General features: G+C 42.0%; 1 protein-coding gene across 3 annotated transcripts in view; it reads right to left on the bottom strand.

Moving 5' to 3' along the window:
- Window positions 1-15499, bottom strand: part of dgkg (diacylglycerol kinase, gamma) — a 164530-nt gene that overhangs the window by 64486 nt on the left and 84545 nt on the right. For all 3 annotated transcript variants that reach the window (XM_014173603.2, XM_014173605.2, XM_014173604.2), the window contains one exon: window positions 11724-11798. In XM_014173603.2, coding sequence (XP_014029078.1) covers window positions 11724-11798 — 75 coding nt within the window. The remainder of the gene's footprint in view (window positions 1-11723; window positions 11799-15499) is intronic.

The raw sequence follows: 15499 nt of genomic DNA, 5'->3' as shown, positions 1-15499 counted from the left end.
GCATAACCTTGGAAGCAAAAGCTGCATTAAGACGTAACGTCACTTTGGAGTTGCCAGGCGCAAACTCCAAACAGGAAGGGTGTACTGATGCGTGGAGATCCCCAACGCGCTTGGGTGATGCCAAAGCCATGAGCAGGGCAGTCTTGTAGGAAAATACCTTCAGGTCCACAGAGTCCAAAGGTTCAAACGGGGCGTCCAGGACCAACGCCAGGTCCCAGGTCGTGCCATAGGCTTAGACACTGGTCTGAGCCGACGCATGCCTTTAGGAAACATCACCACCAGAAAATGAGACCCTGGGGTAGAGCTGTCAATCCCTACATGACACGTCAAGATGGCTGCCATATAAACCTTCAATGTGGAAAAAGAAAGGCCCTGTTCAAAAAGCTCTTGTAAGAACATAACAATGTCCACCAAAGAGCTCTGAAAAGGACAAACTCCTTTAACCTGACATCAACCCTCAAACGCACCACTTATATGTATACAACCCTCTCATATAGGGGGCACATGCCGTCAAAATTCAACCTTTCAGGGACCAAACCCACAGATTCCATATCTGCGTTTGTGGGTGCCAAACTCAATACATCCCAACGACACGGAATCCTCCATGAGTCCGGGAACCAGGGTTGTCGGAGCCAACAGGGAGCCACCAGAATACAAAGACCCTGCTGTTGGACCCTCTCCACGGTAGCCTGAATCAGGTCCATCGGAGGAAACTCATAGAGCAGGGTCCACAGACACTGATACGCCAAAGCATTTATTCCCAACCAGACCAAGAAACTGAATGCATTGAGCCGGAGTCAAGCAACTTTTCTTGTTATTCACTATGAACCCCAGAGACTGAATATGGGAAACCAGCATGGCAGTGTGGAGCTCCACCTGTTCTCTCGACTCCGCTATTACCAGCCAATCATCCAGATAGGCCAATACTCTGATCCCCTGGCACAGTGCCAAAGCCGCCTCCACCACCGTAGAAAAGGTGCGGCGGGCGATATGGAGAGCCCGAAAGGCAGGACCAGAAACTTGTAGGCCACATTCTCAAAATGAAATCTCAGAAACTTTCTGTGGGGAGGATGTACAGTATAGCCACATGAAAATATGCATCCTTCAGATCTATGGACGTGAACCAACCACTGGGACGCACCGACTGCAATAGCTGGCGAAGTGTCAGCATTTTGAACATGCAAACCTTGAGGTGGTTGTTTAAAACACACAAGTCCAGGATGGGATGCAACGTTCCATCACTCTTGGGAAGTAAGAAGTACCAGCTGCACCAACTGCTCTGTACTTCTGACACGGGCACCACCTGAATAGCCTGTTGTTGTAGGAGAGAGGAAATCTCCTCTCTATAGACAGGCGCTAGGACCTCGGAGACCATTGACGTAATGACACCACGAAAAGGAGGACGAACTGCAGACCGTACCCCCTCGTCACCGTCCTCCTTACCCATGGTGAAACTGCGCATGCCCGCTACTGGACGGAGCACACTGCCAGTCTCCCATACATTATCTCCTGAATGGGCAGAGTGCCACCCTGAGGATTGGGGTAATTCGTTTTTTATGCCATCCTTGTTTTCATATCTACCACTCTTGACAACCATGTCTGAATGTGAGAAAGGAATTGTGTTTATTTTGATGTGAAAAGGAGAGCTGATTCCTATTTTTGTTTCTCCTTGAAACGGGCCTGTAAGGATTACATAACCGAGCCAAATAACCTTATCCAAATACACTGCCTTTGGAAAGTATTCAGACCACTTGATTTGTCCCCACATTTTGTTACATTACAGCCTTATTCTAAAATGTATGATTCCCCCCCCATCAATCTACACACAATACCCCATAATGACAACGCAAAAACAGATGTTTAGACATTTTTTCGAATAAAAAAACCCCGGAAATATAACATTTACATAAGTATTCAAGCTCTGTCAGGTTGGATGGTGAGCGTCTTTGCACAACTATTTTCAGGTCTCTCCAGAGATGTTTCGATTGGGTTCAAGTACGAGCTCTGGCTGGGTCACTCAAGGACATTCATAGACTTGTCCCGAAGCCACTCCTGCATTGTCTTGGCTGTGTGCTTAGGGTCATTGTCCTGTTGGAAAGTGAACCAACCCCCAATCTGAGGTCCAGAGCGCTCTAGAGCAGGTTTTCATCAAGGATCTCTCTGTACTTTGTTCTGTTCATCTTTCCCTCGATCCTTACTAGTCTCCCAGTCCCTGCCTCTGAAAAACATCCCCACAGCATGATGCTGCCACCACCATGCTTCACCATAGGGATGGTTCCAGGTTTCCTCCAGATGTGACGCATGGCATTCAGGCCAAATAGTTCAATCTTGGTTTCATCAGACCAGACAATCTTGTTTCTCATGGTCTGAGAGTCCTTTGGGTGCCTTTTGGCAAACTCCAAGCGGGCTGCCATATGCCTTTTACTGAAGAATGGCTTCTGTCTGGAAACTCTACCATAAAGGCCTGATTGGTGGAGTGCTGCTGAGATGGTTGTCCTTCTGGAAGTTTCTCCCATCTCCACAGAGGAACTCTAGAGCTCTGTCAGAGTGACCATCGGGTTCTTGGTCACCTCCCTGACCAAAGCCCTTCTCCCCCAATTGCTCAATTTTAGGAAGAGTCTTGGTGGTTCCATAACGTCTTCCATTTAAGAATGATGGAGGTTCACTGTGTTCTTAGGGACCTTCAATGCTGCACCTTTAGAAAGTTTTCACACCCCTTGACTTTTTCCACATTTTGTTGTGTTACAGGCTAAATTTAAAACTGATTAAATGTAGATTTTGTGTCACTGGCCTACACACAATACCCCATAGTGTCATAGTGAAATTCTTTTTTTTGACATTCTTACAAATTAATTGAATATTAAAAGCTGAAATGTCTTGAGTCAATAAGTATTCAACTCTTTGTTTTGACAAATCTAAATAAATTAATATGTAAAAATGTGCTTAACAAGTCACCTAATAAATTGCATGGACTCAATCTGTGTGCAATCATAGTATTTTCAATGACTATCTCATCTCTGTACCCACGCATACAATTATTTGTAAGGTTCCTCAGTCGAGCAATGAATTTTAAACACAGATTCAACCACAAAGACCAGGAAGGTTTTCCAATGCCTCTCAAAGAAGGGCACCTATTGGAAGATGGGTATGTTTTTTAAGCAGTCATTGGATATCCCTTTGAGCATGGTGAAGTTATTAATTACACTTTGGATAGTGTATCAATACACCCAGTCACTACAAAGATACAGGCGTCCTTCCTAACTCTGTTGCCGGAGAGGAAGGAAACCGCTCAGGGATTTCCCTTTGAGGCCAATGGTGTCTTTAAAACACTTACAGAGTTTAATGGCTGTGACAGGAGAAAACTTCAGATGGATCAATAACACTGTAGTTATTCCAAAATACTAACCTAAAGGAAAGAGTAAAAAGAAGGAAGCTTGTACTGAATTAAAACAAATCCAAAACATGCATCCTGTTTGCAATAAAGCACTAAAGTAAAACTGCAAAAACAATGTGGAAAATAAATTATCTTCATGTCCTGAATACAAAGCGTTATGTTTGGCACAAATCCAACAAGACATCACTGAATACCACTCTTCATATTTTCAAGCATGATGGTGGCTGCATCATGTAAAGGGTATGTTTGTCCTCGGCAAGTACGGGAGAGTTGTTTTAGGATGAAAAGAAACGGAATAGAGCTAAATCGGATTGAAAATATATGGCAAGACTTGAAAATGTCTGTCTAGCAATGATCAACAACCAACTTGACAGAGCTTAAAGAATAATACAAAAAATTGTAATATTGTACAATCTAGGTGTGCAAAGCTCTTAGAGACTTACCCAAACAGATTCACAGCTGTAATCACTTCCAAAGGCGATTCTAACATGAATTGTCTCAGGGGGTTGAATACTTATGTAGTCAATTAGTTTTATTTTTCATAATTTTTTTCTTCCTCTTTATTCCACTTTGACATTAGAGTATTTTGTATAGATCATTGACAAAAAATTACAATGAAATCCATTTCAATCCCACCTTGTAAGAAAACTAAATTAAAACTTTCTGAAGGCATTGTATATAGCAAGACACTGTAAAGTCCATTATTCTTCTGAAGAGTACAAATTAGGCTGTTTGAGAAGGTTTGAATTCCAAGCAACCTGCATACACATTGTACAGTAGACCGACATAGCTACTGTAGTAGATCAAAGTTGTGTACTGGAAAATCTTGGTAGAGCATGGGTGTAGGCATTGTGGTGCTCATGTGGATTTCCTTTCTTTTTCGGCCAATCCCTACTTCTCACTTAAAACATATTTGTTTGTTTTTAATTTCCATGGTTTTTACACCGGAAGGAGATTATACAAAATTATACAACATTTCCACATGCAAAAGGTGTCTTCGAAAATTTAAGTTGAGCTTCAAATTATGTAAAAAAAAAAAAGACGTGTTTAGTCTCACATAATTTAATGTCCAATGCCCGGTTTCCCAAAAACATCTTAAGGCTAAGTTCATCGTTAGAACCTTTGTTAAATCTTCAGCTGTTTCCTAAAACCATCGTGACTAAAGCTACGAAACCACATAGCATATCATTACAGCAGTATGTACCGGTATGTTAGCTAGCTACCTAATGTTAGTTGGCTACTAATACATCGAACTTGCCAGTATATTAACTGTATTGTATCAAACTAACTACCCAACGTTTATTGACTTGATTATTCCTGTCATTCATAGTTTAGCTAAGTGGTATAGTCGTGCGTTTTTAATGGACATTTGGGTACCTTCGTAAATTCGCTCTGGCTATCTACTCCGATTTCAGAGCACTCTCGTCTGAGTGTACTTGTGCAAGAACGCAGAATAACTGATGAATTTACGAATACTCAACAACAGTTGAATATGGCCAGTGTCAGTAAACGTTGGCAAAAAAACATAATTTAATTGTTGCCAGCAGCACAGTTACAGTCACTAACGCTCTGGATAATATGAAAACTGCCTAACCAGCTCTGCTAGGGCGGGTAAAATGGTCAGAGTGAGGTCTTCTCTCATTTGTATCTGGAAGTAGCTAGCAAGTTAGCTTGGGTGCTTGACTGCTGTTGTGAGACCAGAACGCTCAGATCAACCCTACTCCTCGGCCAGAGCGTCCAGTGACACTGCCTGGCAGTGTGCACTATAAATGCCCCAAGCAAAACGATCTGAATTTACAACAGACAATCTGACAATGCTCTGAATTTACGAATGCCCAGAGTGCACTCTGGCACTCCAGATTGAATTTAATAACACACCCATAGTCATAAAAAATCTAGCTAGTAATTTCTTATGCTAACAAACTAGCAAGAGGTTGCATAGCAACAGCATCAACTTCTGGCAGACAGGTGAAACACTAGTACGCTCAACTGAAAGGATATCGTTCGTTTACAGTATACTAAAATGAACTAATAGTATATAGTATATACTCATTAAGTATGTAGTGTACACTATGTTAGTATGGGTATTCGAACACAGCTAAGTTCTAATGACGCACTTATTGAAGGTTCTCCCTACGTGGTGTTTTGGGAAACGGATGTGAGTTCTTCGGCCGTTATAGAAATTATGTATCGTTAAAACACTCTTAAGTTTAAAGTTCCATCGCTATCGGGAAACCGGGCACTGGCTATTCCTTCATAGACATAGCTATTTGCATTTATGCAAAACATGTTTTTTCAACGTCCGGAAAATACATATATTTTAAACTTCCTGAAAAGACGTCTTTTCACCTTTCATTTATAACCTAAAAGGAACCGAACTTCAAAGTCTGGAAAATACATATTTGAAACGTAATTTTGCTTACAAGGTTCAGATTTTTGAGAACACACTGAAAAGTAACTTGCCACTGTTGTTCAGTCAGCTCAAATTTAGATTAAAATGTCATGAATAAAATTGTATTAAGAATTAATGCATCATAAGGTAAGGGCTGGACTTGTTCTGGATGCTCCAAGAGTGTCGTGTCTGTCTCGTATGTTGATCTAGCTAATAAGCTAGCTACGTAGCATGTGTACACTCACTGCAATGCACAGCAGATGTGCTACTTACATGTGCATTGGCCAGGTTTAGATTCAACATAGTTAGCAAAACCATTTGTTTTATAATCTACAGTTTGTGTTGTGAGAGGCTGGTCTTAGTTGAGGGAATGTAGGCTAGGTAGCAGTTGTTTGTGCTGAAACAGACATCTGGTTGCTGTTTCCCAAAGTTGACTATGAACTTTACTTAGCTAGCTATGCTTTATGGAAGAATGTAGCTAGCTAGGATATATTGTCAATGTTGAGTTGTGGTCTACGATCTATACAGCTATGCAACAGTCTCGTTGGCTAGTAGCTAACTGGCTAGCTATAATAGCAACCAAGGACATAGCTATATTTGTGCTCTGGTTTAGTTTACACCAATGACTTCAGTCATATAAAAACCTTCTATAGCAAAATATAGCTACCTCCTTTGCTTCTAGCTTGCTTCTCATCCGACTGGTGTTAGCTAGCTAGCTACAGCTGTTAGGCTGCTACATGCTGGTTCATTCCTACAATGCAGTGCCTTTTTCTGTCCCCAGGAAATATCAGATCTTATTTAGTGTAAAATTTGAATTCCAAAAGGCTTTAAATATAAGGTCAGGTGTCCTTTACCTTAAAAACACCAAAAATATGGATCCTGAAAGGGAATTCTATGCATTTTAAACACTTTTGACAGTGGATGTAAGCGTTTTTGCCATGTCCCCAGTTATTAATTATCAAATTCCACAAGAAATATTAGCCATAAAATGATTAAAAGCTTTCTCCATTATTTTATAGTCCTAGTTAAAGTCTATTTCATCTCATGATTATTGTATTTATTATTATTATATATTTTATGTGTGTCCCTGATATCACTTTCCACACTTAGTTTGTTGTTATTCTCCATTTAAGCACTAGCGGTTCTGGGTAATGGTCACTCTGACCATTTTACCCGCCCCCCTTGTGGCCCCCCTAAATGTGGTGTATGAAATAATTTTTACATACATTTTTGCTATCGTTCTTTTTTTACATCCGTTATTAGACAGTGGCAACGATGATGATTATGAACATGGTCTTTTGCCTGCTAATGCCTGCAATGCAGTGAAGAAAACGATATGACAACAATAACGTCTAATGTAACTGGCCCCTCTAACAGTACAACTGGCCCCAGTTGAAATGGTCTAGAACCGCCACTGCATTTAAGAAAACAACCCTTTCCTACAATGACACCACATTCAGGAAGTGCCATAATTTATTTGGTGGGAAAACTATGGTGTAAAGCTAAAAAAATATAAACACTCAGTTGTATCGATTTGTTTCATGTTTTTAGTCTGTATGTCCCACTCATTTCCACCCTCATTTCCACACACTACTGTTCAAAAGTTTGGGGTCACTTAGAAATGTCCTTGTTTTTTAAAGAACAGCACATTTATTGTCGATTAGAATAACATCCGATTGATCAGAAAGACAGTGTAGACAATGTTAATATTGTAAATTACTATTGTAGCTGGAAACGGCTGATTGATTTTTAATGGAATATCTACATAGGCGTACAGAGGCCCATTATCAGCATCCATCACTCCTGTGTTCCAATGGCACATTGTGTTAGCTAATCCAAGTTAATAATTTTAAAAGGCTAATAGATCATTAGAAAACCCTTTTGCAATTATGTTAGCACAGCTGAAAATAGTAGTGCTGATTAAAGAAGCAATAAAACTGGCCTTCTTTAGACTAGTTGAGTATCTGGAGCGTAAGCATTTGTGGGTTCGATTACAGGCTCGAAATGGCTAGAAACAAAGTACTTTCTTCTGAGACTTGTCAGTCTATTCTTGTTCTGAGAAATGAAGGTTATTCCATGCGAGAAATTGCCAAGAAACTGAAGATCTCATACAACACTGTGTACTACTCCCTTCACAGAACAGCTCAAACTGGCTTCAACCAGAATAGAAAAGAGGAGTGGGAGGCCCCAGTGCACAACTAAGCAAGAGGACAAGTACATTAGAGTGTCTAGTTTGAGAAACAGACGCCTCACAAGTCCTCAACTGGCAGCTTCATTAAATGTACTGCTCAAAAAATAAAGGGAACACTAAAACAACACATCCTAGATCTGAATCAAAGAAATAATCTTATTAAATACTTTTTTCTTTACATAGTTGAATGTGCTGACAACAGAATCACACAAAAATAATCAATGGAAATCCAATTTATCAACCCATGGAGGTCTGGATTTGGAGTCACACTCAAAATTAAAGTGGAAAACCACACTACAGGCTGATCCAGCTTTGATGTAATGTCCTTAAAACAAGTCAAAATGAGGCTCAGTAGTGTGTGTGGCCTCCACGTGCCTGTATGACCTCCCTACAATGCCTGGGCATGCTCCTGATGAGGTGGCGGATGGTCTCCTGAGGGATCTCCTCCCAGACCTGGACTAAAGCATCCGCCAACTCCTGGACAGTCTGTGGTGCAACGTGGCATTGGTGGATGGAGCGAGACATGATGTCCCAGATGTGCTCAATTGGATTCAGGTCTGGGGAACGGGCGGGCCAGTCCATAGCATCAATGCCTTCCTCTTGCAGGAACTGCTGACACACTCCAGCCACATGAGGTCTAGCATTGTCTTGTATTAGGAGGAACCCAGGGCCAACCGCACCAGTATATGGACTCACAAGGGGTCTGAGGATCTCATCTCGGTACCTAATGGCAGTCAGGCTACCTCTGGCGAGCACATGGAGGGCTGTGCAGCCCCCAAAGAAATGCCACACCATGACTGACCCACCGCCAAACCGGTCATGCTGGAGGATGTTGCAGGCAGCAGAACGTTCTCCACGGCGTCTCCAGACTCTGTCACGTCTGTCACATGTGCTCAGTGTGAACCTGCTTTCATCTGTGAAGAGCACAGGGCGCCAGTGGCGAATTTTCCAATCTTGGTGTTCTCTGGCAAATGCCAAACGTCCTGCACGGTGTTGGGCTGTAAGCACAACCCCCACCTGTGGACGTCGGGCCCTCATACCACCCTCATGGAGTCTGTTTCTGACCGTTTGAGCAGACACATGCACATTTGTGACCTGCTGGAGGTCATTTTGCAGGGCTCTGGCAGTGCTTCTCCTGCTCCTCCTAGCACAAAGGCGGAGGTAGCGGTCCTGCTGCTGGGTTGTTGCCCTCCTACGGCCTCCTCCACGTCTCCTGATGTACTGGCCTGTCTCCTGGTAGCGCCTCCATGCTCTGGACACTACGCTGACAGACACAGCAAACCTTCTTGCCACAGCTCGCATTGATGTGCCATTCTGGATGAGCTGCACTACCTGAGCCACTTGTGTGGGTTGTAGACTCCGTCTCATGCTACCACTAGAGTGAAAGCACCACCAGCATTCAAAAGTGACTAAAACATAAGCCAGGAAGCATAGGAACTGAGAAGTGGTCTGTGGTCCCCACCTGCAGAACCACTCCTTTATTGGGGGTGTCTTGCTAATTGCCTATAATTTCCACCTGTTGTCTATTCCATTTGCACAACAGCATGTGAAATTTATTGTCAATCAGTGTTGCTTCCGAAGTGGACAGTTTGATTTCACAGAAGTGTGATTGACTTGGAGTTACATTGTGTTGTTTAAGTGTTCCCACCAGTCTCATCGTCAACAGTGAAGATGCGACTCCGGGATGCTAGCCTTCTAGGCAGAGTTGCAAAGAAAAAGCCATATCTCAGACTGGCCAATAAAAAGAAAAGATTAAGAAAGGCAAAATAACACAGACACTGACAGAGGAACTCTGCCTAGAAGGCCAGCATTCCGGAGTCGCCTTTTCATTGTTGACGTTGATACTGGTGTTTTGCGTTACGACAATTGGGTACTTTTTCCACCACTGACTTTTTCTGATAGAATACTAAAACAATTATTTTTTCCAAAAAAGTTTAAGGTCCAAATGGCATTGCATAGTAGGAATAACCCAGCTAGCTCCTGTTGTGCAGCAGTCGAGTTGCTGGTAAAGATTCAGCTGAAAAGATATTAGCATATTCAGAAATGCTACAAAAAAGTAGCACATCATTGGTTCTCTATTGGCACATGAGAGCAGTAAATTATACATGTAATCAAAGCTGTTGCCCTTACAAACGTTTTCAGTCTGAAAGGTGGCAAGTCTAATGGTCTGTCACGCTTGTCGTTGGAAATGGAGGACCAAAACGCAGCAGGTATGTGCAGGCTCATCTTGACTTTTATTAACTATCAAAATGAACACCCAAAATAACAAACATAATTATGATCGACAAAAACAGTCTGGTAAGGCCCAAGGCTACACACAGAACAATCACCCACAAATCACACACACAAACACACCCTAATATATGGGACTCTCAATCAAAGGCAGATAGACAACACCTGCCTTCAACTGAGAGTCCCAACCCCAATTAACCAAATATAGAAACACACACACCAGACTAACCATAGAATACAAACACATAGACCATCAACCAAAAACCCGGAAATACTAAATCAAACACCCTTTACACAAACACACCACCCCGAACCACATAAAACAAATACCCTCTGCCACGTCCTGACCAAACTACAAAAACAATTAACCTTATACTGGCCAGGACGTGACATGGTCACTTTATGGATGCTGTAATCTTGTTCTTATCTAACACCTAGATATTGAGCTAGGTCGGGACAAGAAATTGTATTTTTTCTTAATGCTAAAGACCCTGTTAAAAATATGGTATTTGGTTCTCGGCAATACAAATCAAGTTGATTTTGCGAGGTTTTGTCGACATTGGTGTCATATTGGCTTAAATATGATAGTAGGGAGATTTGAATTTAACATTGAGCTTCAATGAATCCCTACTATATAATGTTACACAGAGTGACCGACTGCAAGGGAACCACTGTTCCCTGGTGTTTTACTACCCCATACATACAACATCATCAGTTTCATCACTGCTCTCATTGTGACAGGCAGTGCAACTTATCACAAATAATTATACAACTACCACAATAATGGCATTACATCATGTTCATTTAACCTGGACTGTCCTGATGCCCTGTCTATTATCTACTAGTGGTCATCTTCGGGAGAGAAGTGCGTCACTGTAGTCTGTCTCTCCTCCTACAATGGGCTCTTGAGAGAGAGAGCAGCCCTAGTCGTGACAGCAGAGGGAGGAGTGGGGGAGGCAGGGATAGAATAGGTTGGCCGCTCTCAGAAGAAAGCATTCATGTCTATTGTTGTTGTGTAGGGCATTTCCCTTGAATGAACTGTTCAATATTGCACAACTCAGGTACAAGGTGTCCTTCTGGCTAGGATGATATGCACATCAGGTGTGTGTTTGTGTGTCAAGTGGGTGAAGTATGCGTATGCGTGTGTGTGTGTCTGTGTCTGTGTGTTTGTGTGGAGAGGATAGAGGATAGGGTTGTGTTCAGTAGGGAGAATACACTTTGAAGTCTAGTAAACCCTGGCCTATGTTCTGTTGCACAACCAAGTTCCATCTGGGACAGAACAAAATTAGAAAAATAATAACTTTGCATGGATCCAAGATTTCAACAATTTCAGTATTTCAATCCGAAATGTTTTTTTTTACATGGCACACTTCATTACTTTGCATGTTATAACAATTTTTTGTTGTTGTTGTATAAATCCAATCATAGAGCAAGTGTTGCCTTGAGAAGTGGCACCATCCATTTTCTGAGCTGTGTCTATAGGTGGGACTGTGAGTGATGAGGATGAGACTTACCCCACCATGGGTCCCTCTCGGTCTAGACTGTACACCTGTCTGGGGTTCAGTAGGTACTGGAACTTTCTCAATACCCTGCAGGAGACATAACAGCAGTGTTAGAGTTACTGCACACACACACAAACTGACAAACTCACAAACTGTCTGTGTACAAATGGAGCCAGAGAGAGAGGGAGAGAGAGATAAAGGTAATACTTCATGCATACAAAGACAGACATACAGTGAGGGAAAAAAGTATTTGATCCCCTGCTGATTTTGTACGTTTGCCCACTGACAAAGAAATGATCAGTCTATAATTTTAATGGTAGGTTTATTTGAACAGTGAGAGACAGAATAACAACACCAAAAAAATCTAGAAAAACGCATGTCAAAAATGTTATAAAAGGATTTGCATTTTAATGAGGGAAATAAGTATTTGACCCCTCTGCAAAACATGACTTGGTACTTGGTGGCAAAACCCTTGTTGGCAATCACAGAGGTCAGACGTTTCTTGTAGTTGGCCACCAGGTTTGCACACATCTCAGGAGGGATTTTGTCCCACTCCTCTTTGCAGATCTTCTCCAAGTCATTAAGGTTAAGGCTGACGTTTGGCAACTCGAACCTTCAGCTCCCTCCACAGATTTTCTATGGGATTAAGGTCTGGAGACTGGCTAGGCCACTCCAGGACCTTAATGTGCTTCTTCTTGAGCCACTCCTTTGTTGCCTTGGCCGTGTGTTTTGGGTCATTTTCATGCTGGAATACCCATCCATGACCCATTTTCAATGCCCTGGCTGAGGGAAGGAGGTTCTCACCCAAGATTTGACAGTACATGGCCCCGTCCATCTTTCCTTTTGATGCGGTGAAGTTGTCCTGTCCCCTTAGCAGAAAAACACCCCCAAAGCATAATGTTTCCACCTCCATGTTTGACGTGGGGATGGTGTTCTTGGGGTCATAGGCAGCATTCCTCCTCCTCCAAACACGGCGAGTTGAGTTGATGCCAAAGAGCTCCATTTTGGTCTCATCTGACCACAACACTTTCACCCAGTTGTCCTCTGAATCATTCAGATGTTCATTGGCAAACTTCAGACGGACATGTATATGTGCTTTCTTAAGCAGGGGGACCTTGCGGGCGCTGCAGGATTTCAGTCCTTCATGGCGTAGTGTGTTACCAATTGTTTTCTTAGTGACTATGGTCCCAGCTGCCTTGAGATCATTGACAAGATCCTCCCGTGTAGTTCTGGGCTGATTCCTCACCGTTCTCATGATCATTGCAACTCCACGAGGTGAGATCTTGCATGGAGCCCCAGGCCGAGGGATATTGACAGTTCTTTTGTGTTTCTTCCATTTGCGAATAATCGCACCAACTGTTGTCACCTTCTCACCAAGCTGCTTGGCGATGGTCTTGTAGCCCATTCCAGCCTTGTGTAGGTCTACAATCTTGTCCCTGAAATCCTTGGAGAGCTCTTTGGTCTTGGCCATGGTGGAGAGTTTGGAATCTGATTGATTGATTGCTTCTGTGGACAGGTGTCTTTTATACAGGCAACAAACTGAGATTAGGAGCACTCCCTTTAAGAGTGTGCTCCTAATCTCAGCTCATTACCTGTATAAAAGACACCTGGGAGCCAGAAATCTTTCTGATTGAGAGGGGATCAAATACTTATTTCCCTCATTAAAATGCAAATCAATTTAAAACATTTTTGACATGCATTTTTCTGGATTTTTTTGTTGTTATTCTGTCTCTCACTGTTCAAATAAACATACCATTAAAATTATAGACTGATCATTTCTTTGTCAGTGGGCAAACGTACAAAATCAGCAGGGTATCAAATAGTTTTTTCCCCTTACTGTATAACATGTAAAGAAGCACCATCCAAATAGTACAAGTTTTACTTAAAAGCACCATCTACAGTAAATGTTCTGCTCCACAAATTGTCAATATCTCTATAGCATACTGTGCCCAATGACACAGTAGTTTCCTGTAACCTTGACAAGTGGGAGATGCATCAGAGGGCTATTCTATTGAAGCCTCCACAGTGCTCTTCATGGAGCCTTGCACTGGTAATTGTGTTAGCTTCCGATACCCACACAGCACTTTGGTCAGAGTGAGGACAGAGGATGAAGAGGAGTGGGTAGAGGAGACAACGGAAAACCGACAGCTAGGTTAGAATGCGTCATGATGAACTAACCATTTGTCCTAGAATGCAACTCATACTATGTACAGTAGTGTGGCAGATTACTTGGGCAGTAAAAGTGTTAGGATACTGTTATGAATATGTCATAAAGAACACTTCAATTTAAGTGTTACCAAGTTCACACAAAAAGAGAAAATAGTAGATATACTACTTAATTTAAGAGAACTGTATGTCATTTAAAATGCTCATTTACAAAAACAAGACCAATCAGTGACACCAACATTTCCTTATTTACATCAAAGGGAGAAATAAATAGGCTTGCTTTTTGTACTCAGAGAGTAAATGCATATTTTTGTTACGAGAACACATCTATTAATAGAGAATAATTCTACCTTTAAGTGGTATTTAAGACTATGTTGCTATGGTGATGGTGTTTCTGAAGCCAAAATAGTGTCCTCATAGTGCTATGAAATGCATGGTGGGAGGACAGAGGAGAGGGAACTGAAACAGTGAACACATTCATTTACAGCCAGAATGGCACTTGGGACTTTAGGACTGTGTCGGAACAGCGAAATGACCATAATTATTTACCAAATTAAAAATCCTCTGTAATTACAAAGCCTTAAAATTCTTGAATGTAGTCATTGTTGTTAGCTATGTTAGCTTCACATTATTTAGATTATATGATGAGTAGCCAGCCAAACACTTTGACAGTAGCATTACAGGACTGTATAAAACACATATTGCAGGAGTGTTTCAATCAGAATGAATAATCTGCGACTTTCTATGTCAGCCATTCTCAACTGGCGGACCACGGTCAGGATCCGGACCCAGAATGGGCTCAATACGGACCACGGGTCGTGACCAAAAATAATAAATATTATACAGGGCCTTCAGAAAGTATTTAGACCCCTTCCCTTTTTCCAAATTTTGTTACGTTATAGCCTTATTATTAAATGGATTATATAAAAAAATCCTCATCAATCTACACACAATACCCCATAATGACTAAGCGAAAACAGGTTTTAAGATATTTTAGCAAATGTATAAAAAACAAAAACAGAAAAACCTTATTTACATAGCTAATCAGACCCTTTGCTATGGGACTCAAAATTGAGCTCAGGTCCATCCTGTTTCCATTGATCATCCTTGAGATGTTTATACAACTTGATTGGAGTCCACCTGTGGTAAATTCAATTGATTGGATATGATTTGGAAAGGCACACACCTGTCTATATAAGGTCCTACAGTTGACAGTGCATGTCAGAGCAAAAACCAAGCCATGAGGTCGAAGGAATTGTCCGTAGAGCTCCGAGACAGGATTGTGTCGCGGCACAGATCTGGGGAAGTGTACCAAACAAGCATTGAAGCTTCCCAAGAACACAGTGGCCTCCATCATTTTTCAATGGAAGAAGTTTGGAACCACCAAGACTCTTCCTAGAGCTGGCCACTTGGCCAAACTGAGCAAAGGGGGGAGAAGGGCCTTGGTCAGGGAGGTGACCAAGAACCCAATGGTCACTCTGACAGAACACCAGAGTTCCTCTGTGGAGATGGGAGAACCTTCCAGAAGGACAACCATCTCTGCAGCACTCCACCAATCAAGCCTTTATGGTGGAGTGGCCAGACAGAAGCCACTATTCAGTAAAAGGCACATGACAGCCCGC

This window comes from Salmo salar, chromosome ssa25 (genome assembly GCF_905237065.1).
Source record: "Salmo salar chromosome ssa25, Ssal_v3.1, whole genome shotgun sequence".
Lineage (NCBI taxonomy): Eukaryota > Metazoa > Chordata > Actinopteri > Salmoniformes > Salmonidae > Salmo > Salmo salar.
The sequence above is the reverse complement of the archived record's forward strand: the minus strand, read 5'-3'. Positions and strand labels throughout refer to the sequence as shown.